Source organism: Rhodnius prolixus, unplaced genomic scaffold, assembly GCF_049639745.1.
Source record: "Rhodnius prolixus isolate KJV_2025 unplaced genomic scaffold, Rpr scaffold_5, whole genome shotgun sequence".
NCBI classification, from domain to species: Eukaryota; Metazoa; Arthropoda; class Insecta; order Hemiptera; family Reduviidae; genus Rhodnius; species Rhodnius prolixus.
Genome location: NW_027411624.1, coordinates 44,602,713 through 44,629,860, shown reverse-complemented (window position 1 = coordinate 44,629,860; position 27,148 = coordinate 44,602,713). Strand labels below are relative to the sequence as shown.

The window sequence follows — 27,148 nt, the reverse complement described above, 5'->3', positions numbered from 1 at the left end:
TAAAACATCGCCACTAATAGCAGTTATAGAGCTAAGTATTCTCTACATTTTGGTAAAGAAAGCATTGAATTCAGAACAATAAAATGGGAGATATAAAGATTTGAAATTTGAAGTGTTTTGAAAACCACGAAACATTAACTTTTCATATCTCAATAACTATTATCACTAAAACATTGCCACTTAAATCAATTATAGAGCTACGTTTTCTATACAGTTTGGTAAAGAAAGCATTGAATTTTGAACAATACCACGGGAGATATAGAGGTTTGAAATTTGAAGGGTTTTGAAAACCACGAAACTGTAACCTTTTATATCTCAATAACTATTATCACTAAAACATTGCCACCTATACCAATTATAGAGCTAAGTATTCTCTACAGTTTGGTAAAGAGACCTCTATATCGTAACTGCTGCTGTATCGTTCAAAATTCAATGCTCTCTTTACCAAACTGTAGAGAATACATACATAGCTCTATAACTGATGAAAGTGGCAATGTTTTAGTCATAATAGTTATTGAGATATGAAAGGTTAAATTTTCGTGGTTTTCAAAACCCTTCAAATTTCAAACCTCTATACCCCCAGTTTAATTCTGAACAACACAACGGGAAATATAGAGGTTTGAAAATCGAAGGGTTTTAAAAACCACGAAAATTTAACCTTTAATATCTCATTAACTATTATCACTAAAACATTGCCACTAATATCAGTTATAGAGCTATGCATTCTCTACATTTTGGTAAACAAAGCATTTAATTCTGAACAACACAACGGGAAATATAGAGGTTTGAAATTTGAAGGGTTTTGAAAACCACAAAATTTTAACCTTTCATATCTCATTAACTATTATCACTTAAACATTGCCACTTATATCAGTTATAAAGCTAAGTATTCTCTACAGTTTGATAAAGGGAGCATTGAATTCTGAACCATAAAACGGGAAATATAGAGGTTTGAAATTTGAAGGGTTTTGAAAATCACAAAACTTTAACCTTTCATATCTCATTAACTATTATCACTTAAACATTGCCACTTATATCAGTTATAAAGCTAAGTATTCTCTACATTTTGGTAAAGAAAGAATTGAATTCTGAACAATAAAATGGGAGATATAAAGATTTGAAATTTGAAGGGTTTTGTAAACCACGAAACTTTAACCTTTTATATCTCAATAACTATTATTACTAAAACATCGCCACTAATATCAGTTATAGAGCTAAGTATTCTCTACATTTTGGTAAAAACAGCATTGAATTCAGAACAATAAAATGGGAGATATAAAGATTTGAAATTTGAAGGGTTTTGTAAACCAGGAAACTTTAACCTTTCATATCTCAATAACTATTATCACTAAAACATTGCCACAAATATCAGTTATAGAGCTAAGTATTCTCTACATTTTGGTAAAAACAGCATTGAATTCAGAACAATAAAATGGGTGATATAAAGATTTGAAATTTGAAGGGTTTTGTAAACCACGAAACTTTAACCTTTTATATCTCAATAACTATTATCACTAAAACATCGCCACTAATAGCAGTTATAGAGCTAAGTATTCTCTACATTTTGGTAAAAACAGCATTGAATTCAGAACAATAAAATGGGAGATATAAAGATTTGAAATTTGAAGGGTTATGAAAACCACGAAAATTTAACCTTTAATATCTGATTAACTATTATCACTACAACATTGCCACTAATATCAGTTATAGAGAGATGTATTCTCTACATTTTGGTAAAGAAAGCATTGAATTCAGAACAATAAAATGGGAGATATAAAGATTTGAAATTTGAAGGGTTATGAAAACCACGAAAATTTAACCTTTAATATCTCATTAACTATTATCACTACAACATTGCCACTAATATCAGTTATAGAGAGATGTATTCTCTACATTTTGGTAAAGAAAGCATTGAATTCAGAACAATAAAATGGGAGATATAAAGATTTGAAATTTGAAGTGTTTTGAAAACCACGAAACATTAACTTTTCATATCTCAATAACTATTATCACTAAAACATTGCCACTTAAATCAATTATAGAGCTAAGTATTCTCTACATTTTGGTAAAAACAGCATTGAATTCAGAACAATAAAATGGGAGATATAAAGATTTGAAATTTGAAGGGTTTTGTAAACCAGGAAACTTTAACCTTTCATATCTCAATAACTATTATCACTAAAACATTGCCACTAATATCAGTTATAGAGCTAAGTATTCTCTACATTTTGGTAAAAACAGCATTGAATTCAGAACAATAAAATGGGAGATATAAAGATTTGAAATTTGAAGGGTTTTGTAAACCACGAAACTTTAACCTTTTATATCTCAATAACTATTATCACTAAAACATCGCCACTAATAGCAGTTATAGAGAGATGTATTCTCTACATTTTGGTAAAGAAAGCATTGAATTCAGAACAATAAAATGGGAGATATAAAGATTTGAAATTTGAAGGGTTATGAAAACCACGAAAATTTAACCTTTAATATCTGATTAACTATTATCACTACAACATTGCCACTAATATCAGTTATAGAGAGATGTATTCTCTACATTTTGGTAAAGAAAGCATTGAATTCAGAACAATAAAATGGGAGATATAAAGATTTGAAATTTGAAGTGTTTTGAAAACCACGAAACATTAACTTTTCATATCTCAATAACTATTATCACTAAAACATCGCCACTAATAGCAGTTATAGAGCTAAGTATTCTCTACATTTTGGTAAAAACAGCATTGAATTCAGAACAATAAAATGGGAGATATAAAGATTTGAAATTTGAAGGGTTATGAAAACCACGAAAATTTAACCTTTAATATCTCATTAACTATTATCACTACAACATTGCCACTAATATCAGTTATAGAGAGATGTATTCTCTACATTTTGGTAAAGAAAGCATTGAATTCAGAACAATAAAATGGGAGATATAAAGATTTGAAATTTGAAGTGTTTTGAAAACTAGGAAACATTAACTTTTCATATCTCAATAACTATTATCACTAAAACATTGCCACTTAAATCAATTATAGAGCTACGTTTTCTATACAGTTTGGTAATGAAAGCATTGAATTTTGAACAATACCACGGGAGATATAGAGGTTTGAAATTTGAAGGGTTTTGAAAACCACGAAACTGTAACCTTTTATATCTCAATAACTATTATCACTAAAACATTGCCACCTATACCAATTATAGAGCTAAGTATTCTCTACAGTTTGGTAAAGAGACCTCTATATCGTAACTGCTGCTGTATCGTTCAAAATTCAATGCTCTCTTTACCAAACTGTAGAGAATACATACATAGCTCTATAACTGATGAAAGTGGCAATGTTTTAGTCATAATAGTTATTGAGATATGAAAGGTTAAATTTTCGTGGTTTTCAAAACCCTTCAAATTTCAAACCTCTATACCCCCAGTTTAATTCTGAACAACACAACGGGAAATATAGAGGTTTGAAAATCGAAGGGTTTTAAAAACCACGAAAATTTAACCTTTAATATCTAATTAACTATTTTTTTTTTTTTTTTTTTTTTTTTTTTTTTTTTTTTTTTTTTTTTTTTTGGCGCATCGACGACTAGGCCATTTGCGCCCCTAGAGCTATTTTCTTTTCTCGGGCCAGGATGGCACTTGTCTCTCTTCCCGATTTGCGTCCAACCAATATCTCAGCCAGTGAGGCATGGCGGAGCCCCGGGTAATCCGACCTAGGCCCACACTTCCCTTCCTAGGTTATCGGTCCAGCCGACAAGAGGGAGTGCGGGTACCCTGTGGTGCCATCCTCTTCTTCCCAAACTCATTCTTCTTATCTCAGTTTTATTCACCACCTAAAGGCTATTTGCATCTATATCCTTTACCAAACTATCCTAGCTGTCAGTTCTGAACTTTGGGGTGTAGTACTCTTATAAATATTCCTACACCCCTTAAAATATACTAAGCCTAGCAATATGTACAACATTTACACTCATTCATACCTACATTCTTCTCTCATTAACTATTATCACTAAAACATTGCCACTAATATCAGTTATAGAGCTATGCATTCTCTACATTTTGGTAAACAAAGCATTTAATTCTGAACAACACAACGGGAAATATAGAGGTTTGAAATTTGAAGGGTTTTGAAAACCACAAAATTTTAACCTTTCATATCTCATTAACTATTATCACTTAAACATTGCCACTTATATCAGTTATAAAGCTAAGTATTCTCTACAGTTTGATAAAGGGAGCATTGAATTCTGAACCATAAAACGGGATATGTAGAGGTTTGAAATATGAAGGGTTTTGTAAACCACGAAACTTTAACCTTTTATATTTCAATAACTATTATCACTAAAATATCGCCACTAATATCAGTTATAGAGCTAAGTATTCTCTACATTTTGGTAAAAACAGCACTGAATTCAGAACAATAAAATGGGAGATATAAAGATTTGAAATTTGAAGGGTTTTGTAAACCAGGAAAGTTTAACCTTTCATATCTCAATAACTATTATCACTAAAACATTGCCACTAATATCAGTTATAGAGCTAAGTATTCTCTACATTTTGGTAAAAACAGCATTGAATTCAGAACAATAAAATGGGAGATATAAAGATTTAAAATTTGAAGGGTTTTGTAAACCACGAAACTTTAACCTTTTATATCTCAATAACTATTATCACTAAAACATCGCCACTAATAGCAGTTATAGAGCTAAGTATTCTCTACATTTTGGTAAAAACAGCATTGAATTCAGAACAATAAAATGGGAGATATAAAGATTTGAAATTTGAAGGGTTTTGAAAACCACGAAACTTTAACCTTTTATATCTCAATAACTATTATCACTAAAACATTGCAACTTATATCAGTTATAGAGCTAAGTATTCTCTACATTTTGGTAAAAACAGCATTGAATTCAGAACAATGAAATGGGATATAAAGATTTGAAATTTGAAGGGTTTTGAAAACCACGAAACTTTAACCTTTTATATCTCAATAACTATTATCACTAAAACATCGCCACTAATAGCAGTTATAGAGCTAAGTATTCTCTACATTTTGGTAAAGAAAGCATTGAATTCAGAACAATAAAATGGGAGATATAAAGATTTGAAATTTGAAGTGTTTTGAAAACCACGAAACATTAACTTTTCATATCTCAATAACTATTATCACTAAAACATTGCCACTTAAATCAATTATAGAGCTACGTTTTCTATACAGTTTGGTAAAGAAAGCATTGAATTTTGAACAATACCACGGGAGATATAGAGGTTTGAAATTTGAAGGGTTTTGAAAACCACGAAACTGTAACCTTTTATATCTCAATAACTATTATCACTAAAACATTGCCACCTATACCAATTATAGAGCTAAGTATTCTCTACAGTTTGGTAAAGAGACCTCTATATCGTAACTGCTGCTGTATCGTTCAAAATTCAATGCTCTCTTTACCAAACTGTAGAGAATACATACATAGCTCTATAACTGATGAAAGTGGCAATGTTTTAGTCATAATAGTTATTGAGATATGAAAGGTTAAATTTTCGTGGTTTTCAAAACCCTTCAAATTTCAAACCTCTATACCCCCAGTTTAATTCTGAACAACACAACGGGAAATATAGAGGTTTGAAAATCGAAGGGTTTTAAAAACCACGAAAATTTAACCTTTAATATCTCATTAACTATTATCACTAAAACATTGCCACTAATATCAGTTATAGAGCTATGCATTCTCTACATTTTGGTAAACAAAGCATTTAATTCTGAACAACACAACGGGAAATATAGAGGTTTGAAATTTGAAGGGTTTTGAAAACCACAAAATTTTAACCTTTCGTATCTCATTAACTATTATCACTTAAACATTGCCACTTATATCAGTTATAAAGCTAAGTATTCTCTACAGTTTGATAAAGGGAGCATTGAATTCTGAACCATAAAACGGGATATATAGAGGTTTGAAATATGAAGAGTTTTGAAAACCACGAAACTTTAACCTTTTATATCTCAATAACTATTATCACTAAAACATTGCCATTGATATCAGTTATAGAGCTAAGTATTCTCTACATTTTGGTAAAAACACCATTGAATTCAGAACAATAAAATGGGAGATATAAAGATTTGAAATTTGAAGGGTTATGAAAACCACGAAAATTTAACCTTTAATATCTGATTAACTATTATCACTACAACATTGCCACTAATATCAGTTATAGAGAGATGTATTCTCTACATTTTGGTAAAGAAAGCATTGAATTCAGAACAATAAAATGGGAGATATAAAGATTTGAAATTTGAAGTGTTTTGAAAACTACGAAACATTAACTTTTCATATCTCAATAACTATTATCACTAAAACATTGCCACTTAAATCAATTATAGAGCTACGTTTTCTACACAGTTTGGTAATGAAAGCATTGAATTTTGAACAATACCACGGGAGATATAGAGGTTTGAAATTTGAAGGGTTTTGAAAACCACGAAACTGTAACCTTTTATATCTCAATAACTATTATCACTAAAACATTGCCACCTATACCAATTATAGAGCTAAGTATTCTCTACAGTTTGGTAAAGAGACCTCTATATCGTAACTGCTGCTGTATCGTTCAAAATTCAATGCTCTCTTTACCAAACTGTAGAGAATACATACATAGCTCTATAACTGATGAAAGTGGCAATGTTTTAGTCATAATAGTTATTGAGATATGAAAGGTTAAATTTTCGTGGTTTTCAAAACCCTTCAAATTTCAAACCTCTATACCCCCAGTTTAATTCTGAACAACACAACGGGAAATATAGAGGTTTGAAAATCGAAGGGTTTTAAAAACCACGAAAATTTAACCTTTAATATCTCATTAACTATTTTTTTTTTTTTTTTTTTTTTTTTTTTTTTTTTTTTTTTTTTTTGGCGCATCGACGACTAGGCCATTAGCGCCCCTAGAGCTATTTTCTTTTCTCGGGCCAGGATGGCACTTGTCTCTCTTCCCGATTTGCGTCCAACCAATATCTCAGCCAGTGAGGCATGGCGGAGCCCCGGGTAATCCGACCTAGGCCCACACTTCCCTTCCTAGGTTATCGGTCCAGCCGACAAGAGGGAGTGCGGGTACCCTGTGGTGCCATCCTCTTCTTCCCAAACTCATTCTTCTTATCTCAGTTTTATTCACCACCTAAAGGCTATTTGCATCTATATCCTTTACCAAACTATCCTAGCTGTCAGTTCTGAACTTTGGGGTGTAGTACTCTTATAAATATTCCTACACCCCTTAAAATATACTAAGCCTAGCAATATGTACAACATTTACACTCATTCATACCTACATTCTTCTCTCATTAACTATTATCACTAAAACATTGCCACTAATATCAGTTATAGAGCTATGCATTCTCTACATTTTGGTAAACAAAGCATTTAATTCTGAACAACACAACGGGAAATATAGAGGTTTGAAATTTGAAGGGTTTTGAAAACCACAAAATTTTAACCTTTCATATCTCATTAACTATTATCACTTAAACATTGCCACTTATATCAGTTATAAAGCTAAGTATTCTCTACAGTTTGATAAAGGGAGCATTGAATTCTGAACCATAAAACGGGATATGTAGAGGTTTGAAATATGAAGGGTTTTGTAAACCACGAAACTTTAACCTTTTATATTTCAATAACTATTATCACTAAAATATCGCCACTAATATCAGTTATAGAGCTAAGTATTCTCTACATTTTGGTAAAAACAGCATTGAATTCAGAACAATAAAATGGGAGATATAAAGATTTGAAATTTGAAGGGTTTTGTAAACCAGGAAACTTTAACCTTTCATATCTCAATAACTATTATCACTAAAACATTGCCACTAATATCAGTTATAGAGCTAAGTATTCTCTACATTTTGGTAAAAACAGCATTGAATTCAGAACAATAAAATGGGTGATATAAAGATTTGAAATTTGAAGGGTTTTGTAAACCACGAAACTTTAACCTTTTGTATCTCAATAACTATTATCACTAAAACATCGCCACTAATAGCAGTTATAGAGCTAAGTATTCTCTACATTTTGGTAAAAACAGCATTGAATTCAGAACCATAAAATGGGAGATATAAAGATTTGAAATTTGAAGGGTTTTGAAAACCACGAAACTTTAACCTTTTATATCTCAATAACTATTATCACTAAAACATTGCCACTTATATCAGTTATAGAGCTAAGTATTCTCTACATTTTGGTAAAAACAGCATTGAATTCAGAACAATGAAATGGGATATAAAGATTTGAAATTTGAAGGGTTTTGAAAACCACGAAACTTTAACCTTTTATATCTCAATAACTATTATCACTGAAACATCGCCACTAATAGCAGTTATAGAGCTAAGTATTCTCTACATTTTGGTAAAGAAAGCATTGAATTCAGAACAATAAAATGGGAGATATAAAGATTTGAAATTTGAAGTGTTTTGAAAACCACGAAACATTAACTTTTCATATCTCAATAACTATTATCACTAAAACATTGCCACTTAAATCAATTATAGAGCTACGTTTTCTATACAGTTTGGTAAAGAAAGCATTGAATTTTGAACAATACCACGGGAGATATAGAGGTTTGAAATTTGAAGGGTTTTGAAAACCACGAAACTGTAACCTTTTATATCTCAATAACTATTATCACTAAAACATTGCCACCTATACCAATTATAGAGCTAAGTATTCTCTACAGTTTGGTAAAGAGACCTCTATATCGTAACTGCTGCTGTATCGTTCAAAATTCAATGCTCTCTTTACCAAACTGTAGAGAATACATACATAGCTCTATAACTGATGAAAGTGGCAATGTTTTAGTCATAATAGTTATTGAGATATGAAAGGTTAAATTTTCGTGGTTTTCAAAACCCTTCTAATTTCAAACCTCTATACCCCCAGTTTAATTCTGAACAACACAACGGGAAATATAGAGGTTAGAAAATCGAAGGGTTTTAAAAACCACGAAAATTTAACCTTTAATATCTCATTAACTATTATCACTAAAACATTGCCACTAATATCAGTTATAGAGCTATGCATTCTCTACATTTTGGTAAACAAAGCATTTAATTCTGAACAACACAACGGGAAATATAGAGGTTTGAAATTTGAAGGGTTTTGAAAACCACAAAATTTTAACCTTTCATATCTCATTAACTATTATCACTTAAACATTGCCACTTATATCAGTTATAAAGCTAAGTATTCTCTACAGTTTGATAAAGGGAGCATTGAATTCTGAACCATAAAACGGGATATATAGAGCTTTGAAATATGAAGAGTTTTGAAAACCACGAAACTTTAACCTTTTATATCTCAATAACTATTATCACTAAAACATTGCCATTGATATCAGTTATAGAGCTAAGTATTCTCTACATTTTGGTAAAAACACCATTGAATTCAGAACAATAAAATGGGAGATATAAAGATTTGAAATTTGAAGGGTTTTGAAAACCACGAAACATTAACCTTTTATATCTCAATAACTATTATCACTAAAACAGTGCCACTATTATCATTTATAGAGCTAAGTATTCTCTACATTTTGGTAAAAACAGCATTGAATTCGGAACCATAAAATGGGAGATATAAAGATTTGAAATTTGAAGGGTTTTGAAAACCACGAAACTTTAACCTTTTATATCTCAATAACTATTATCACTAAAACAGTGCCACTAATATCAGTTATAGAGCTAAGTATTCTCTACATTTTGGTAAAAACAGCATTGAATTCAGAACCATAAAATGGGAGATATAAAGATTTGAAATTTGAAGGGTTTTGAAAACCACGAAACTTTAACCTTTTATATCTCAATAACTATTATCACTAAAACATTGCCACTTATATCAGTTATAGAGCTAAGTATTCTCTACATTTTGGTAAAAACAGCATTGAATTCAGAACCATAAAATGGAAAATATAAAGATTTGAAATTTGAAGGGTTTTGAAAACCACGAAACTTTAACCTTTTATATCTCAATAACTATCATCACTAAAACATTGCCACTTATATCAGTTATAGAGCTAAGTATTCTCTACATTTGGGTAAAAACAGCATTGAATTCAGAACAATGAAATGGGATATAAAGATTTGAAATTTGAAGGGTTTTGAAAACCACGAAACATTAACCTTTTATATCTCATTAACTATTATCACTAAAACATTGCCACTTATATCAGTTATAGAGCTAAGTATTCTCTACATTTTGGTAAAAACAGCATTGAATTGAGAACAATAAAATGGGAGATATAAAGATTTGAAATTTGAAGGGTTTTGAAAACCACGAAACTTTAACCTTTTATATCTCAATAACTATTATCACTAAAACATTGCCACTAATATTAGTTATAGAGCTAAGTATTCTCTACATTTTGGTAAAAACACCATTGAATTCAGAACAATAAAATGGGAGATATAAAGATTTGAAATTTGAAGGGTTTTGAAAACCACGAAACTTTAACCTTTTATATCTCAATAACTATTATCACTAAAACATTGCCACTTATATCAGTTATAGAGCTAAGTATTCTCTACATTTTGGTAAAAACAACATTGAATTCAGAACAATAAAATGGGAGATATAAAGATTTGAAATTTGAAGGCTCTTGAAAACCACGAAACTTTAACCTTTTATATCTCAATAACTATTATCACTAAAACATCGCCACTAATATCAGTTATAGAGCTAAGTATTCTCTACATTTTGGTAAAAACAGCATTGAATTCAGAACAATAAAATGGGAGATATAAAGATTTGAAATTTGAAGGGTTTTGAAAACCACGAAACTTTAACCTTTTATATCTCAATAACTATTATCACTAAAACATTGCCACTTATATCAGTTATAGAGCTAAGTATTCTCTACATTTGGGTAAAAACAACATTGAATTCAGAACAATGAAATGGGAGATATAAAGATTTGAAATTTGAAGGGTTTTGAAAACCACGAAACTTTAACCTTATACATCTCATTAACTATTATCACTAAAACATTGCCACTTATATCAGTTATAGAGCTAAGTATTCTCTACATTTGGATAAAAACAGCATTGAATTCAGAACAATGAAATGGGAGATATAAAGATTTGAAATTTGAAGGGTTTTGAAAACCACGAAACTTTAACCTTTTATATCTCATTAACTATTATCACTAAAACATTGCCACTAATATCAGTTATAGAGCTAAGTATTCTCTACATTTTGGTAAAAACAGCATTGAATTCAGAACAATAAAATGGGAGATATAAAGATTTGAAATTTGAAGGGTTTTGAAAACCACGAAAATTTAACCTGCTATATCTAATAAGGTATTATCACTAAAACATTGCCACTAATATTAGTTATAGAGCTAAGTATTCTCTATATTTCGGTAAAGGGAGCATTGAATTCTGAACAATACAACGGGAGATATAAAGATTTGAAATTTGAAGGGTTTTGTAAACCACGAAACTTTAACCTGGTATATCTCATTAACGATTATCATTAGAAACTTGCTATTTGTACCAGTTTTAGGGGCGACTTTTCTCTACAAATCGGAAAAAAGATTTATTTAAATTTCTACAATACGATTACAGATTTAAGTGTTTGAAATTGGAATGAATATTCGTATTAAATGATATTAAATTGATTTTCGCCATTTATGGCTCTGTGATGTAGCTGCTATGGTACGTGGATTTTGAGTGTCAGTTATATTTTCTGATTGTACACCCATGCATCATGAACTTTCTTACATTTTAAAAGAATGAGCCAGTTCACGATAGACGGTGGGGATTGTACCGTTAGGAGTGGGTACGAGACAATACTCTGAATTAATGTTATTTTTTGCTGAACGAAAATGTAACATGGCCTAAAAAAATTGTTAATGATCATGTCGGAGAGGTTATTGATGTTAAGTGCGTTATTACAGTTAACCTTACGGCCTTAGCTTTAGTAATTTGTGGTGTTAAGTACATTAGTAATCTGTACACTGAGGTGCACTTCAAAATGACAACTACAGGCTACCTTTTTAACTATAACATACATTTTAAATTAACCATTCAGTATGTAAACATGTTAGTTAGTCTATAATAGAACTATTGGGAAAGTTAATAAAGTTAGGAGTATGGTCATGTAAATTAAATCTAAAACTACAACTATTATTAAAAGTAAAAGTGGACTTCAACATAGTAATATATTTCATCAAATCACGCCAACAAGAATGGAGTAATGTATTCATGTATTTACAAGTAAGAAAGGCATTTTCAAGTGCAATTAGTAGAGTAAACATCGGTAATTAATAACTCATGCAATCTGTTGCATGTGCATATAACCGCCGTTCTGCATGCAAACTAGAACTAAACTGGAAATGACTTCACGGATTCATAATCAACTTTGTAAACTAGTTTTACCAGAATCTTTTTACATCGATTTCATGACATTTCAGTTAGACACCTAACTTGCATTCGTGATCCTTTCAAAGAAGAATGAAGATGCATCAATGATGGAAAGTTAAGATACCCTTCGCGCCAAGACCTAGCTGGTGTACGGGTTTGTTGGGAAATTTAAAAAGCATTGTCTGAAGCAAAAATGTTGATGAAGCAAAATCAATAAGAAATAAAGAATTGTTCACTGTCTCTAGTTCCAACAATTATTTCGTGTGGATATAAATGTTAGCTGGGCCAATCCCTAAAACAAAAGATCTTAAGTGACCGAAAGATTCAAGGTCATTCAATGATACTTTGCCTGCCAGAGGACGCTATTTAAATTTTATATTTATTTAGAGGTTCAGGAAATTGGTCGAAACTAACTTTCTAATTCGTTATTTTCTAAGAAAAATCGATAGAAGGGGAAACTATCGAAATATTTAAATAATTCACGGTCCAATTGTAAGAGAAATATCAAAAGCGGAAACTAAAACAAAATCGAGTTTCGCATCGATTTCTTCGTAAGATCATACCATATTTGGGGAAAAAAAGTCCATTTACAAAAAGACAAGAATGATTAAAAACAAGAAATTGAGACCAAACAACATCATTACTTCTTTAACCACGTGTTGCGCCTCAAATATGACGTAATAAATGGGCTGACCTTCAAATACAATTATAAATTCCACTGTGTTTATAATAGTCACATGTTTTAGTGTGTTTTTTTTGAATGTAAACAATGTATAGTATGTTAATTATAGTACTATATTTTTTTTTAAGCAGAACAAAAAACAGCAAGTAACAGCTGGATTTAATTTAAATTTTGGATATTTCTTATACTGATTTTAAGTTGTTTTAAGTTATTTTTAAGAAAATCGATATTTAAAAAACAAACAAACAACCGTAAAGTTAAATGGTACTTCCGGTCGAAAGATGTTAATCGATAATTTCACTGAAATCCCAAAGGAATACTCGATCGTAATGTGTTTAATCTAAGGCAATTCATTCTCACTTGTCAAAATAGCAATTGTGTTGAAATAGAATCAAAAGCCTGCCCACAGAGCGAATACGCCAGCACTACCTAGTAGCCAGCAGTTAAACTCACGGTTAGTTCACTTGCCCGCAGACAGATGGCACAACACTGTCAGTTTATCAGTCAGTTTGTTCAACCCTAAATAAATTGTTTACAATATAATTTCCCTTTATTATTATTAATTTCCCTTTTTCCATTATCTCTCTCCCTCTGTTATTGTTTGCTGTTCCGTTAATATAAACGGGTATAAATTAAATCTATTTTCTGCCATATTAATTCATGCAACAGGTAAATGGCCTTGTTTTGAAACTACGATTACAAAAATTGTTGTAAGTTTTATTAGATATTATTTGAAACAGTTAACGTGAACATCCTGACGATAATTTAAAAGTCGTGACGGAAACACAAGCACGTGCTTATCTCCAGGATTCAAACTCAGAACTCTTGAAACAAATTTTAATTCATCTTTCTTGAATCGTTAATAGTTTTATTAGTAATTCTGTTAAATCCTCCTTAATTTTACTGTGGCCATAGATTATACTGATGTCCCTTTTAGAAACCAGTCAATACCTCTCCTTCCACAGGTAATATCGTCCCCTTAATCGAATCCCAACTTCACGGTGAATCGTGAGTGTTGTTTTTTAGGAAAATTAAAAAAAAAATACATTCAATTCAATTATTAGCGAGGAATTGTAGGGAAAACAGCACACAGTTTACTGTAAAGTAATTGCCTATTTTTTCAGGCGGGGCTTAACCTCCAACTACCAATCAGGTGTCGTAGACGGAGGCGACTAGCAAACATACTTTACTGTAAATTTCTTTTATTAAACATTAAATAAAATCCAAGGCTTCTAGAGCGAGAATCGAACCCAGTACCACAATGCATATTAGTTTTGCAAGTCTCGCCTCTAACCGCTCGGCTACCATGGCGCCTTACAGTTTACTGTAAACTCAATCAACCCGCATAGCCCTGAAGAAGGTAACAAAAAATTTGTCGAAACGTTGGCAAAACAAAAAAAAAGGATGAAGTTGTTTTATTGTTCTGGACCGGAGTCCTCGCTAATTGAATCCTTGATAATACAAATATTTTAAGGTCCCAAAAAGCCCTTTAAAAGTGGGGTACTTCCGCTAAATAGATTTCCATCATTTCGTCACTAAAAGTTCCCACGAAGTTACTCGAATCAGAGAATATTAAATCTGAACTTTCGGTATTTTTTGGGGCCGGGGAGGGGGTTAGTGTTCACGATACACATGATTTTCTGATAAACATTTTACTATTTCCGGTGGAAAACTTGATAACGGAGAATCATTACTTTTTTTCCCCCCTGGAATATGGTAGCTTCGTCCAAGGGTCTCCCTTTTATCCTTTTGAATCACCGCAGAGTTGGAAAACTAATTTTTCTAATTTTTTTTTTTTTTTTTTTTTTTTTTTTTTGGCCTTCTGGGCATGCAGATTAGCCATTGATTCAGTGTGGAGATGTATTTATTGCTTCAATAATTTAATAAATTATATTAATTTTTCTAATTACTTTTTTTCCTAGACGAACAAAGCAATTGAGTACACGATCATAATATTTCCTCTGCAGGAAGTAAGAGAATACAGGAAGTAAGTACGTAAAATAGGAGCTATTTTTCCTCTTGTTCCTACGTACTGGTTTAAGTCACTATAAAAAATATCGCGCGTGCGTAACTTCTAAGCTAAAGAATAAATCTTCATAGTTACGGTCAATCTAGAATATAACTGTAGTAGTCCCCAGGGTTGAGCAATGTATATATATATATATATATATAAATACGAACTAGAAACAAAAAGATCAATTTTGAAGATAATGATAGAGTGGAATTCGAATAGTTGCAGTGAACGGTGCTGCTATCTATGGAAGGTTGTCCTGCACTAAGGTAGCCCCAGGTAAGTTATATTACATTCAGTCTGGATGGGAGGGGCAACAAAAAAAAAATCATTTAATAGCTTTGCAAGAGAGTAAAAGAGGGAATGTGTAGGCTACGAGATAGAATTCACTGTTTTACCACTTTTATAACTACTAACTAAATTGCAATACATATTTCTAAGCGTGTCTGTACGTCAGAGATCACTGTTACCAACTGAACCTTGTAAGTTTAATATTATCGTATTTGTGCATGGTATCTCCTTCTTTACAATTTAACAACTATTTTATAGAGAGAATGGGACATTTATAACGATACCAAAAAAGAAAAAAAAAACTGAAAATAAAAAAAGACAGCCAATCAAGAAATATATTTCCAAGTGTGTCAGTACGTCAGAGATCACTGTTACCAACTGAACCTTGTAAATTTAATATTATCGTATTTGTGCATGGTATCTCCTTCTTTACAATTTAACAACTATTTTATAGAGAGAATGGGACATTTATAACGATACCAAAAAAGAAAAAAAAAACTGAAAATAAAAAAAGACAGCCAATCAAGAAATATATTTCCAAGTGTGTCAGTACGTCAGAGATCACTGTTACCAACTGAACCTTGTAAATTTAATATTATCGTATTTGTGTATGGTATCTCCTTCTTTACAATTAACAACTATTTTATAGAGAGAATGGGACATTTATAACGATACCAAAAAAGAAAAAAACTGAAAATAAAATAAAAGCAAACAAGAACTACGACTAAACAGTTTGCCGATCGCCAAATCGATAGTGATCAATTAAGGTCGACATGTACGAGCCAATCAACGTTCCAAACTGATCATTGTAACACTAACAGCCAATCCCAGATCGTAATCTCTACACTATTTATGTTCCTATTAATTTGCATTCTTTTAACGTTTAATACGAACGGATCCAATATTAATTTTTTTAAAAAAAATTAAATCAACAAATTTTTGAATTAAATTGTTTGGACAAATTAGACTATTTTATAATTATTGTTTTTTTACTTGTTTTCATTTTTTTTTGTAAATATCCATTCCTAATACAGTCGAAGCTCTCAATAACGGACACTGGCGGGGGAAAGCAAAGTGGCCGCTGTTTGGAGGTAGGTGGTCGTTAGAAGGAGGAAGGCAAATTTCATAATGAAAAAATATGGGTTTTTTTGTTCCAAACGTCTATTTAAAAATTGTTTATTATTAATAGATTTAATAACGTGTACATAATTGCATAATTATTGCAGCCATATGATATGCATCAAATTTTTCTTAATTATCCAAAAAAAATTATCAAAAAACTACATATTATTGACTTAATTAATAATTTTTATAATAATCATCATATTTATTCATAACAACAATAATTTATGGTAAAGTTATCATCATACTATCATCTATTATTAGATTAAATCTGGGTTGTTGCAAAAAAAATTACAGTTATAAAGGAGGATTTGCCCTATAATTTAAAGAAAATTTGGGAATTTTATCTTTTATAGAAAAAGAGAAAAAAATTGTCAAAGTTGGGTGTTTTTCAACGTTACGCTTTTTCGTGCAGTTTTTGACGATCAATAATTATACAACTGTCCTACCGGACAGTTTTAAAAAATAGAACAAACCTTTCGGCAAGTTGACTATGGCTCGATTTGGGTTTTTGCAAAATCTTACAACACATTTATTTTTTCTCTTCTAGAGATAACCACTTTCGTTTGAGAGACATATCCAGAAAAAATAATATTGTTCGTCCAAAGTAATATTGATTAAAATGGTACAAGATGTATGGAGCTTATACAGGGAAACTTTAGGAAAAACCCAGAAAAAAAAGAAAAACTTGAGAGGGGATAATTACTTTTTATCACCGCGTCAAACGAACTTTTAATAAGGTGGTCGTTGGTGGGAGGTGAAACATAATAATCCGTTCCCCAAAAATCAATGTCCGCGCGGTCGCTTTGCAGAGTGTCCGTTAGACAGAGGTTCTTTTATATAGAAAGTGTATGGGGGTAAAACGGGGAAATCCAAAAAACTGTCCGTAAATGGAGGTGGTCGCTAGTGAGAGTGTCCTTTATGGGAGGCTCGACTGTCCATCTGGTGTGAACAAAACATACACGACTTCCGGATTGTAAAACAATGCCCAGCTTTTAAAGCTGTACATGGAACTGTAATAACAATTTAGCTTGCTAGTAGAGGAGGAATTCAAGCAGCAAAAGGATCCATTAAATTGATTCTGGATTATATCGAGAATCCGTCCATTTAAAAACCCGTTTAGATAAAAATCGCTGGTTAAAAAAGCACTTCTACCTCCTGAATCATTTAAAGACAGATTCTTTAATTGCTTTAGTTTTTTTAACCCCCCCCCCAAAAAAAATCAATAAATTTTGTGTTTATTCCTGCAGAACATATTTTATCGCCACCACTTCTTGTTGCAGCATTCGCGCAGTAAAAGCCAGAAGAAGAAGCAGAAGAAGAGAAATGGGGAGACTTGAATTCCTGGATAAGCGGCGATACGTTAGCCTTCATCTGTTAAAGTCGAAATCCCGCTGAGTAGTGGACCCATTAAAGGTGGTACTCCCCCCTCCTCCTCCCCATGTAAGGACCATCTTCCGCTGATACCATCTACCAGCCCGCCCCCGCAAAACACGACTTTGCTTATGACCAAATTTTAAACAAATAACCCGATGAAATCTACCCGTAACATTTGTAACTGTGCAGATTTTTAGTAGCAGCTTCTCTCTTTAGCTGACCATGGACCATTCTACTGTAGATGTGTGAATTGTTTTTAAAAAATGTCAAATATCTGATTTCAATCTAAACATTATAATCAGCTGTAAATATGCACATGTATTTAGAAGGCATTAGTTCACTCTTCAGGTTAATTCTTTGGTATAAATTCCCCTCACGCCTTTATTCTCCCAAGGGATACATGTTTTGATGTCCTTTTTTTTGACGTGAATACGTCTTTAAATTTGCTATCATATGGAGGCAATCCAAAAAACCTAATGATAACAAAATCGGGGGATACAGTTTGCCATTATAGTTTCGAATCTATCGTCTACATCCAAAATTAAATTAGACCACTGGATAGCTAAAGGATCTAAGAATTCATTACGATAAGCGAGGACTGTGATGCATCGCGCGCGGTGGAGGGGGAAGTACCGCCATTTTGAGATCATTTTGCTGCTTATCGAGATTTGCAATTAGTATAAACTTTTGACTCGGAAAAGCTACGATGTTCGTTAAGTTTTAATCGTCAGCTGTCGTCACAATCTATCGATTGTATATAAAACATTAGTGTAAAATAGTGACAGAGAATATAAGTTGTTAGAATAAAAAAATATATAATGTCGGCCTATACGCGTCGAAAAGCCAAAACCAAATACAGAGATCGTATACGGTTCGATAGGGCTTCTCAAGAACAATCGAATGGTAATAATAAGACACCATATGACCGGAGTCAAGCTGTGCCGTAAAACGTAAAAGAATGAATGCGGCCGAGCGGATCAACGACGATGTCAGTACATCTGCAGCTGGGGCGGTTGAAATTATGCAAGTGGATGATGAAATCGCTTCTACATCGACAACTGACTGTATAGGCATAGATTGTGTTCGATCGTCGATTTGTTTCCTTGATTTCATCCTAAATACATAAATAAAAATATTTTATATAAAAAATATAACCCGTTACGTAAACGTATTCACGTACAACACACGGCCGTGTCCATGACACAGCCACATTCTTTTTTTGTCACTGCTGAGGGCGGCGGTATACCCCCAGGGCGGCCATTAAGAAACCCTATATACCAACGTTTCCCTACCTGTGGAATACGCGTACGTTGGGAAACCCTAACTTTAGACGACAATTACTCAAGTCAACATAAATGTATCAATTATAAGTATAATTAGCCAATTTTGAAAACCAAATACACATTTCAAATTTCCAAATAATAATAATTGCAATAACAGTTATTTTTTGCAATCATTTGCAATAGATTTCGAAAGTATACACTAATGACATTTCACAACCATTAATTTGTACTTTTTGCTTGCAAAATGTCAAGATGTACATTGCCTATTATGGGCCGGCTAAAAACTGCTTTAACATTAAAATACCGAAATAACATAACTAAACATACATAAATAATTCAATCTCACATTTAAATTAACCTTGGAAGGCGAATCAAAAGAACCTTTCCAAAGAGATTATAATCGTTTGAATAAGAAAGAGAATTTAAGCGGTTATTCTGGCCTAAATGCTAAAAATGGTACATATCGATTAAAATGGACGAGCTTCTAATTATAATCGAATTATTTTGTTGGATATTAAAGTGTCATTAATTTTTAACAACGTTTCGGTAATTTACCTTCTTCAGAACCTTTACACAAGAATGAATTACTATACTATATAGTGTATAGGGTGCAGGTATAAGCTCTTTCCCCAATTTACCGTATGATTTTTCAACTTCCATTTCTCTCGCGTGATAAACTTCGCAAAAATATTATATTAATAATAATGCAATAATAATTTTCATCCTAAATACATAAATAAAAATATTTTATATAAAAAATATAACCCGTTACGTAAACGTATTCACGTACAACACACGGCCGGGTCCATGACACAGCCACAGTTTTTTTTTGTCACTGCTGAGGGCGGCGGTATACCCCCAGGGCGGCCATTAAGAAACCCTATAGACCAACGTTTCCCTACCTGTGGAAAAATTCTCCAAGGCTCTGTGGATAACGGACAACAGCAAACAATAATGTGACTTACCTTCCATAACATAGACGATAGAGCCGACATCGCCTTCTTTGATGATTAACGCCCCAGATGGATACTGTACAGAGTACATACAGTCCACGATCTCTCGGATCTGGGTAAGATCCAGATTCTTCATGAAATCATTGTCAAGAATGGCTGCGCGAATCAGTTCTCGTGATCTGGAAAAAAAAAGAGAAAATTTTTGCTATAAATCAGTTTTTAATGGAAGATTATACTTTACGTGATTTTCATAGGGTCACAGTGCTGTTTATTATCTCTTGTTGTTTACAAAGTCGTTCGTAAATTCTCGAGTGATCTTATTTTTATTTACCAGGGGCTGTTAAAATCAGTAGTGTTCCCAGAGGATACATTCCCACGGGGGGGTGGAGTTGCAAGGGAATGAGGATGCGGCCAAATCATCAGACGCTGTCCTCTTTCAAAGCTCCTCTCATTTCCTTTAACGATAAAGACTAGCAGTGCATAATTCACCTCTACTTCCTGTCTACGAGTTGGTTGTAACTATTTAAATATTTTTACTGAGGCGCCACGGTAGCCGAGCGGTTATAGGCTAGACCCGCAAAGCTAAGATGTATTGTTGGTTTAGTGGGTTCGATTCCCGGTCTTTAGGCCTTGGATTTTATTTAATTGGTTAATATGAGAAATTTACAGTAAAGTATGTTTGCTAGTCGCCTCCGTCCACGACACCTTATTTGGCAGTTGGACGTAAAGCTCGCCTGAAAAAATAGGCAATTACTTTACTTTTTATTTTTTTATTTTTACTGTAGTTTTGCATCAAGTTTTCCGAATTGCTAGCTAGCAATTGCCATGAACATAAGTTTATTGTGTAAAGGAAGTTTAGAAGTCAGTTGCGGAGAGAATGTTCAACATCAAGATAACTAGTTTGACGCTGAAAGTAAGTCGAGTTTTTTCAAGTCCTGCACCACATATTCCAAAGTTTAAGACACAACAAAAGAAATGACTTAATTACACTGAATAAATAGAGCTTAAAGTTAAGTAAAGCTAAACTATAACCATAAATTCGATAAAACCTACAGCAATCTTAAACAAAGTAATCGCTTACTTAATTGCTTCTTTTCTTGATGGTTTATTAAAGCGCCCGTATTGTTGTTATAACCACTTGTAAAGGTTGTATTAAATAAGATAAGGTTATGGCTACCATATAGGTAGCAGTGGTAAATTACTGTCAGCTGTTCTAATATCGTGTTATCTACTCAGCGTGAGCACGCACTCCTTCAACAGTATAATGCTGCTTAACACTTGTAACGATTCAAGTTTTAACACTGGTGTGATACAAACAATATTGTTCCATTAGGGATAAGTATAATCATGTTTTATATGCTTCTACAATATTGTGGAAGTTAAATTGGCTAATTTTATAGCTTAACACGTTTAACATACTGAATTATTTGCCCACTGAAATAACTGTTATTTAAACCGGCGGATATCCGTAAAAATTCACAAGCGATTAACTAATTTTTCTTCTAATATAAAGGAAAATTAACTGCAAACCTTAGGGAATATGTTGCAGTATTGAAGATAAATGTCTATTTTGCATTAAAGCTATATTATGTAACAACTTAGGCGGCCACGGTAGCCGTGCGGTTAGAGACGAGACCTGCAAAGCTCAGATGTATTGTTGGTTTAGTGGGTTCGATTCCCGGTCTCTAGGCCTTGGATTTTATTTAATGGTTAATAAAAGATATTTATAGTGAAGTATGTTAGGCGCATATAGGCTAGACTCGCAAAGCTAAGATGTATTGTTGGTTTAGTGGGTTCGATTCCCCCGTCTAGGCCATGGATTTTATTTAATGGTTAATATGAGAAATTTACAGTTAAGTATGTTTACTAGTCGCCTCCTCCACGGCACCTAATTTGGTAGTTGGACGTAAAGTACGTCTGAAAAAATAGGCAATTACTTTACTTTTATGTAGCAACTTTATTTAAAATGAAGTTTACAACAAAGCAGCTAAGTAGATAATTAGCGGGTATTGTAATAACAATAAATATCATACTTAACAGATGTTATTGACAGCTGGGTAACCATAAATCATAACCGTGCATAGCAAACATGACAATATTGTGTGGACAATCTGCTAATCTGTTATGATAGACATGAACAACTTATGGGGCTGTGGTTGGGGATTTAGCTACATCTGTCAGTTTGTCTAGTCATAGAAGTTACAAGAGAGATGAAAGAGGAACATAGACTGACAGACAGACAGTGCGAGAGACCCCCTGGTGGCTCGTGGAGATTGGTGTTAGGGGGAAATGATCCTAGTCGAGAGAGCGGAGAGAACCGCCTACACTACTCCCGCCTAAATACTCAAACTCTATATTATGCATGGCTCAATTTGTTTAGTTTGCCAAAACTGTAATCCAATCATTGAACTCCATTCATCACTTGAAGTGTGTATTTGTTCAAAATAAATAACTTGTAAAATACGTACATGATTCATCTTACTGTAAGTTATTAAAATACACATACTTGACCGTAACTAGGAATTTTAACCAAAAGTGAATTAGTTTCAGAGTATGGCCTTTATTTTTTGGGAATTCATTCCCAAAAACATTTGTGCAAGTGTTGAGCGGTGGCGTGAATTAGGGATAATTGACCCCTAATCGCTGACCCCATTCTATCTGGAGCGCTTCCATGGAAAGCTGTAGGGTTCGCAAGGAATTCGCAACCATTACACTGTGGCGCTCCTTTTGAGCCCTTTCTGTCGACAACAACTCCACGACTAGGTTCACTACACGAGTGTCAAACTGGCAGCCCCCCGAGATAATTTCTTGGTGGCCCCACGATGTACTGAAATAAAATGAAAATAGAAAAAAGTTTTTATAAAGGAAATAGCGCTTATGGGAGGGAGATCGAGGTAATATCGTACACACGATTCCCAGTTTCCGTTAACTGCTGAAGACCGAGTATACACGTGGTCTCAGGGCATTTCCTGTGGGGGGCCTGTGGGGCTGGTATAGTTGACTTAGTTCCAGAGACGTTTGGAGTCGGCCACTCTCAGTGGAATTCCAGAATGATTCGTTTTTTTTTAAAGACGAAGTAGGAATTCACAAGATACATATATACTTCTTTAGGTGAGGAATATCCATAAAAGTTTGTTGTACAAATTTTGTATAATTTTTGGAGCACGTTCTTGTGTGAGCAACTATTACCCGTCTTAAAAAATTAAATAAAACGCTATACAGATCAAGATTGACTGAAAAACATCTATCTACCTTAATGAAGATTGTCTGTTCGTTCTCAGTCTCTGAATCCCAGATATTGGAAATCTAAGGAAAAATTTGCAAATATGTTGTGGCCCGCGTGAATCTTGCCTGTTGCACCAACTGGCCCGTACTTTAATTAAGTTTGACACCCCTGCTCTACTAGCTAACGCAATTTCAAAAGCATTTCTTGGGGTTCATAAAATACTGATTATTTATTTTGGTGAACTCCATAGTCTCTCGAGATTATTGCTGAAGAAAACCAATCATTGAAAACGTGATTTAGTTCGCAGAACTGGAGAATGAAAATCATTAAATAGAAAAAAAACGATCTTGCACTCTAATGATTAAAACAAAACCCCTCTGCTTGATGAATACCTTGATGGAATCACACACAGATCTTGATGAAGTGCACAAAGTAGATGCAGTTTAAGGCGCACCCAGAAGTGGCCATAATTCTATTGGACCAAATGTCAAGTAGGCGTAATCTAACTTACAACTCTACGCTCGCTCTACATTGCAAGCGAAATCCCCCTCCCCCCTCTCCATAGAATAAAAAAAATGGGGAACTTTCACTTCTTCAAAAAAAAAAAAAAAAAAAAGAAAAAAGATTTCTCTGTTCAGGCTGGTCAACTTAAACACAGTCAGCCCATTAACTGCCCACTTATCTTGCGGCACATTAAATGAGCTTTAAAAATAAAAATAAGATAACAAGCCACAGGTTATTGACTTCCTTGGTAACCTCCCTATACATAATTCCATAATAACTTCGCCGAAATGTTTCTCCACGGCCATCCCGATATTATGACAGGGAGAAAGATAATAAGCGATCGGGGGAACCTTATTTGAATATTCTGTAATTCCTCGTATTTTTGAGTTCCGGAAGGAAACCTACAAACACAAGCACATAAACAAAGAGCAATTAGTAAAGATCACTTTTCCGGACGAAGGTTCGGCTACTTCCGGGGAAAATCACAAATATCTCCCGGAAACAATAACTTCACTTCCTCTTACAGAGTAAGAAATAACAGTAACAGGAATAATATATATATATTTCTCTTTTTTTAGTAATTTATTTCAACTTAGTGGTTAAAGATAAGGTTTCCCGTAACTGAGTAACTCCATTTCCGGCTAAACTTGCCAAATAGGTTCGCTGCCAAATATAACTTTTACACTTTTTTATAATTTTATTTCACTTAAGTAGAAGGTTTTTTCTTTTTTTTGTTCTCTGCTTAATTTAACAATATGGAGTGTACACTCGCATGACTTCCTGTGGCAGTAATTATTTCTGAAGATTTTTCAACAAATTTGGAATGTTAACTAGATAAAGTAATATCGCCAAAACCAATGGCTGTGGGAGAATCTTCACTTCACATCAGAGTCCTCTCCCATCACTATCATAAACTAGAGGCCCTGGAAATTTGTCGGGAGATATCGCCTTGGTAAAGAAGTTCCCTGCAAAAAATTTAATTCAGCAGGAAAATCTAAAAAAAAAAATAGCTTTTTGAATTTTTTCGGAAAGAAATATGAAATTTTGGTTTTTCTTTTCTTAAATTACTTGTTTTTAGTTTAAAGTAATAGTGTGTGTGGTTAATGGCCTCTTCTCTCTGACAACTTCCGGAGATAGCTGAACGAATAGCCTTCGGATCTTAAGACTATCAAATAATAATCAAACTGGAATGAACAATAGCGGAAGCGCAGAAGGCGGCGAAATACGGCAGACTTCACTCTATTTCAATTGAACACTTTTAGCCTTCAATTGAACACTTTTAGCCTTCAATTGAACAATTTTAGCCTTCAATTGAACACTTTTAGCCTTCAATTGAACAATTTTAGCCTTCAATTGAACACTTTTAGCCTTCAATTGAACACTTTTAGCCTTCAATTGTACATTTTTAGCCTTCAATTGAACACTTTTAGCCTTCAATTGTACACTTTTAGCCTTCAATTGTACACTTTCAGCCTTCAATTGAACACTTTCAGCCTTCAATTGAACAATTTTAGCCTTCAATTGAACACTTTAGCCTTCAATTGTAGACTTTAAGCTTTTAATTGGACACTTTTAGCCTTCAATTGAACAATTTTAGCCTTCAATTAAACACTTTTAGCCTTCAATTATACACTTTTAGCCTTCAATGGAACACTTTTAGCCTTCAATTTAACACTTTTTTTTTATCAAAGCTCCATTAGAAAGCTGAAATTGGTATACTTATGGAAATCTAATAAAAGCAACGTTTTCTTCTTTCTAAATATATTTAGGACAGGCTCAGCTTGGAGCCTAACGGGAAGCTATATAACTGTTTCCGCCATGTTACCAACACGGCAAAAACTAAACGCTATTGTCCGCTTTCTTTAGAACTTTACATCCCACCCTAGTATCGAAACTGTAATTTAAAAAAAAAAAAAAAGTTTACCATAGAATAATCATGGTTTTATTGCCAAGCGCATTTTTTTAAAAATTAAAATTTGAAGATGCCATTAAAGGAATCGACACGGTATAAATTGCTGATATGCTTTCCAATTCATTTTAAATTATTAATGAGAGATAATAGGCCACCTTTCGAATACTAAGAGAATTATAATTGCAAATATCTTTAGAATGCACATTGCACTGGCAAGGAAGGCCCCACCTGGCGAGACTTGGCCGTCCAGACAGGTAATTATCCTGCGTCTGCGAGAGAAAGACATCAAATTATAATTCAATTTTTAATTTATTGCTTTTTTTTTAGACATGGAACTTTCACTTTTGGTTTATTTCCACTTAAAGCCGGCACTAATGAGTTTGAGTGCCAGGGTGTAGCCCCAGTTCTATTCGCCTACACTTTGAGCTTACTTTCCTTAAATTATGTTATATTCCCAATAATATTCATGTATTTATTCCAATTCATTTATTCCCAATAATTAGTGTGGTTATTTATTATAGGCTTTACCCCCTCTACGCCATTCGCGCCCCCAAAAAAGAGGTGCCCAATTTTCAAAATTGAGAAGTACACGTTTTGAAATCCACCCTAGATTCGAAAAAAAACTTTCACTAGCATGTGAGCATTAGGAAGAAGCCCATTGCCTTCCTATTTTGCCCCAAAGTCCCTTTTGGGTCACCAGTGGGTGCTAAGATGAACACTTTGGACTTTCTAGTTGCACGCCCCCCCTTGGAAGGCATCCCACTTGTTCCGCGTAAACTGCCCAATTTAGGGATATTAAGCCTGTTTTGGCTGAGGTACCGGTGGGGTCCCGCTAGGATTATTGTGGCCCTGTAGAACATTAGGGAAACCTCCAGGTCCGCCCCCCCACTTCCTATGGGAAAAGGCTAGTAATGTGTTAAAGTACTTTTCTATTTTTAGTTCTACGGTTTCGATGTGCTTTTTCCAATTAAGTACTTTGTCCATAGTCAGCCCTAAGAATTTTGCGGACATTTGGCATGGAAATTTCCAGTTCGCCAGTACCATCTCACCGGAGAGGCCCAATCTCCTCTTTCTAGTAAAAGGGCAGAGAACTGAAGTAGTATGAGTTTGAGAGTTCTGTGTCATTTTTTTGAGGAGGTCATCGAACTGGACGGCGGTATATGCCACCCATCTGGACTGCGGTATATGCCACCCCCACCCATCTGGACGGCGGTATATGCCATACACATAAAAATAATCCACCAAGTATGCATCGATGGAAGCAATGTGTGTGAAACTTGCACTAAAAGTGTGACCTTGGTAGTTGAAAGTAACCGCGGGTGTCGTGGCGGGGCGGGGGTATACCCCAATGGCATCTGGGTGCCGTCCAGATGGGTGGGGGTGGCA

The 27,148-nt window shown here is 33.4% G+C and overlaps 1 protein-coding gene across 6 annotated transcripts in view; it reads right to left on the bottom strand.

Annotated features, from left to right (window-relative positions):
* Positions 1–27,148, bottom strand: part of for (cGMP-dependent protein kinase for) — a 334,414-nt gene that overhangs the window by 104,668 nt on the left and 202,598 nt on the right. For all 6 annotated transcript variants that reach the window (XM_074136016.1, XM_074136017.1, XM_074136013.1 and 3 more), the window contains one exon: positions 20,133–20,299. In XM_074136016.1, coding sequence (XP_073992117.1) covers positions 20,133–20,299 — 167 coding nt within the window. The remainder of the gene's footprint in view (positions 1–20,132; positions 20,300–27,148) is intronic.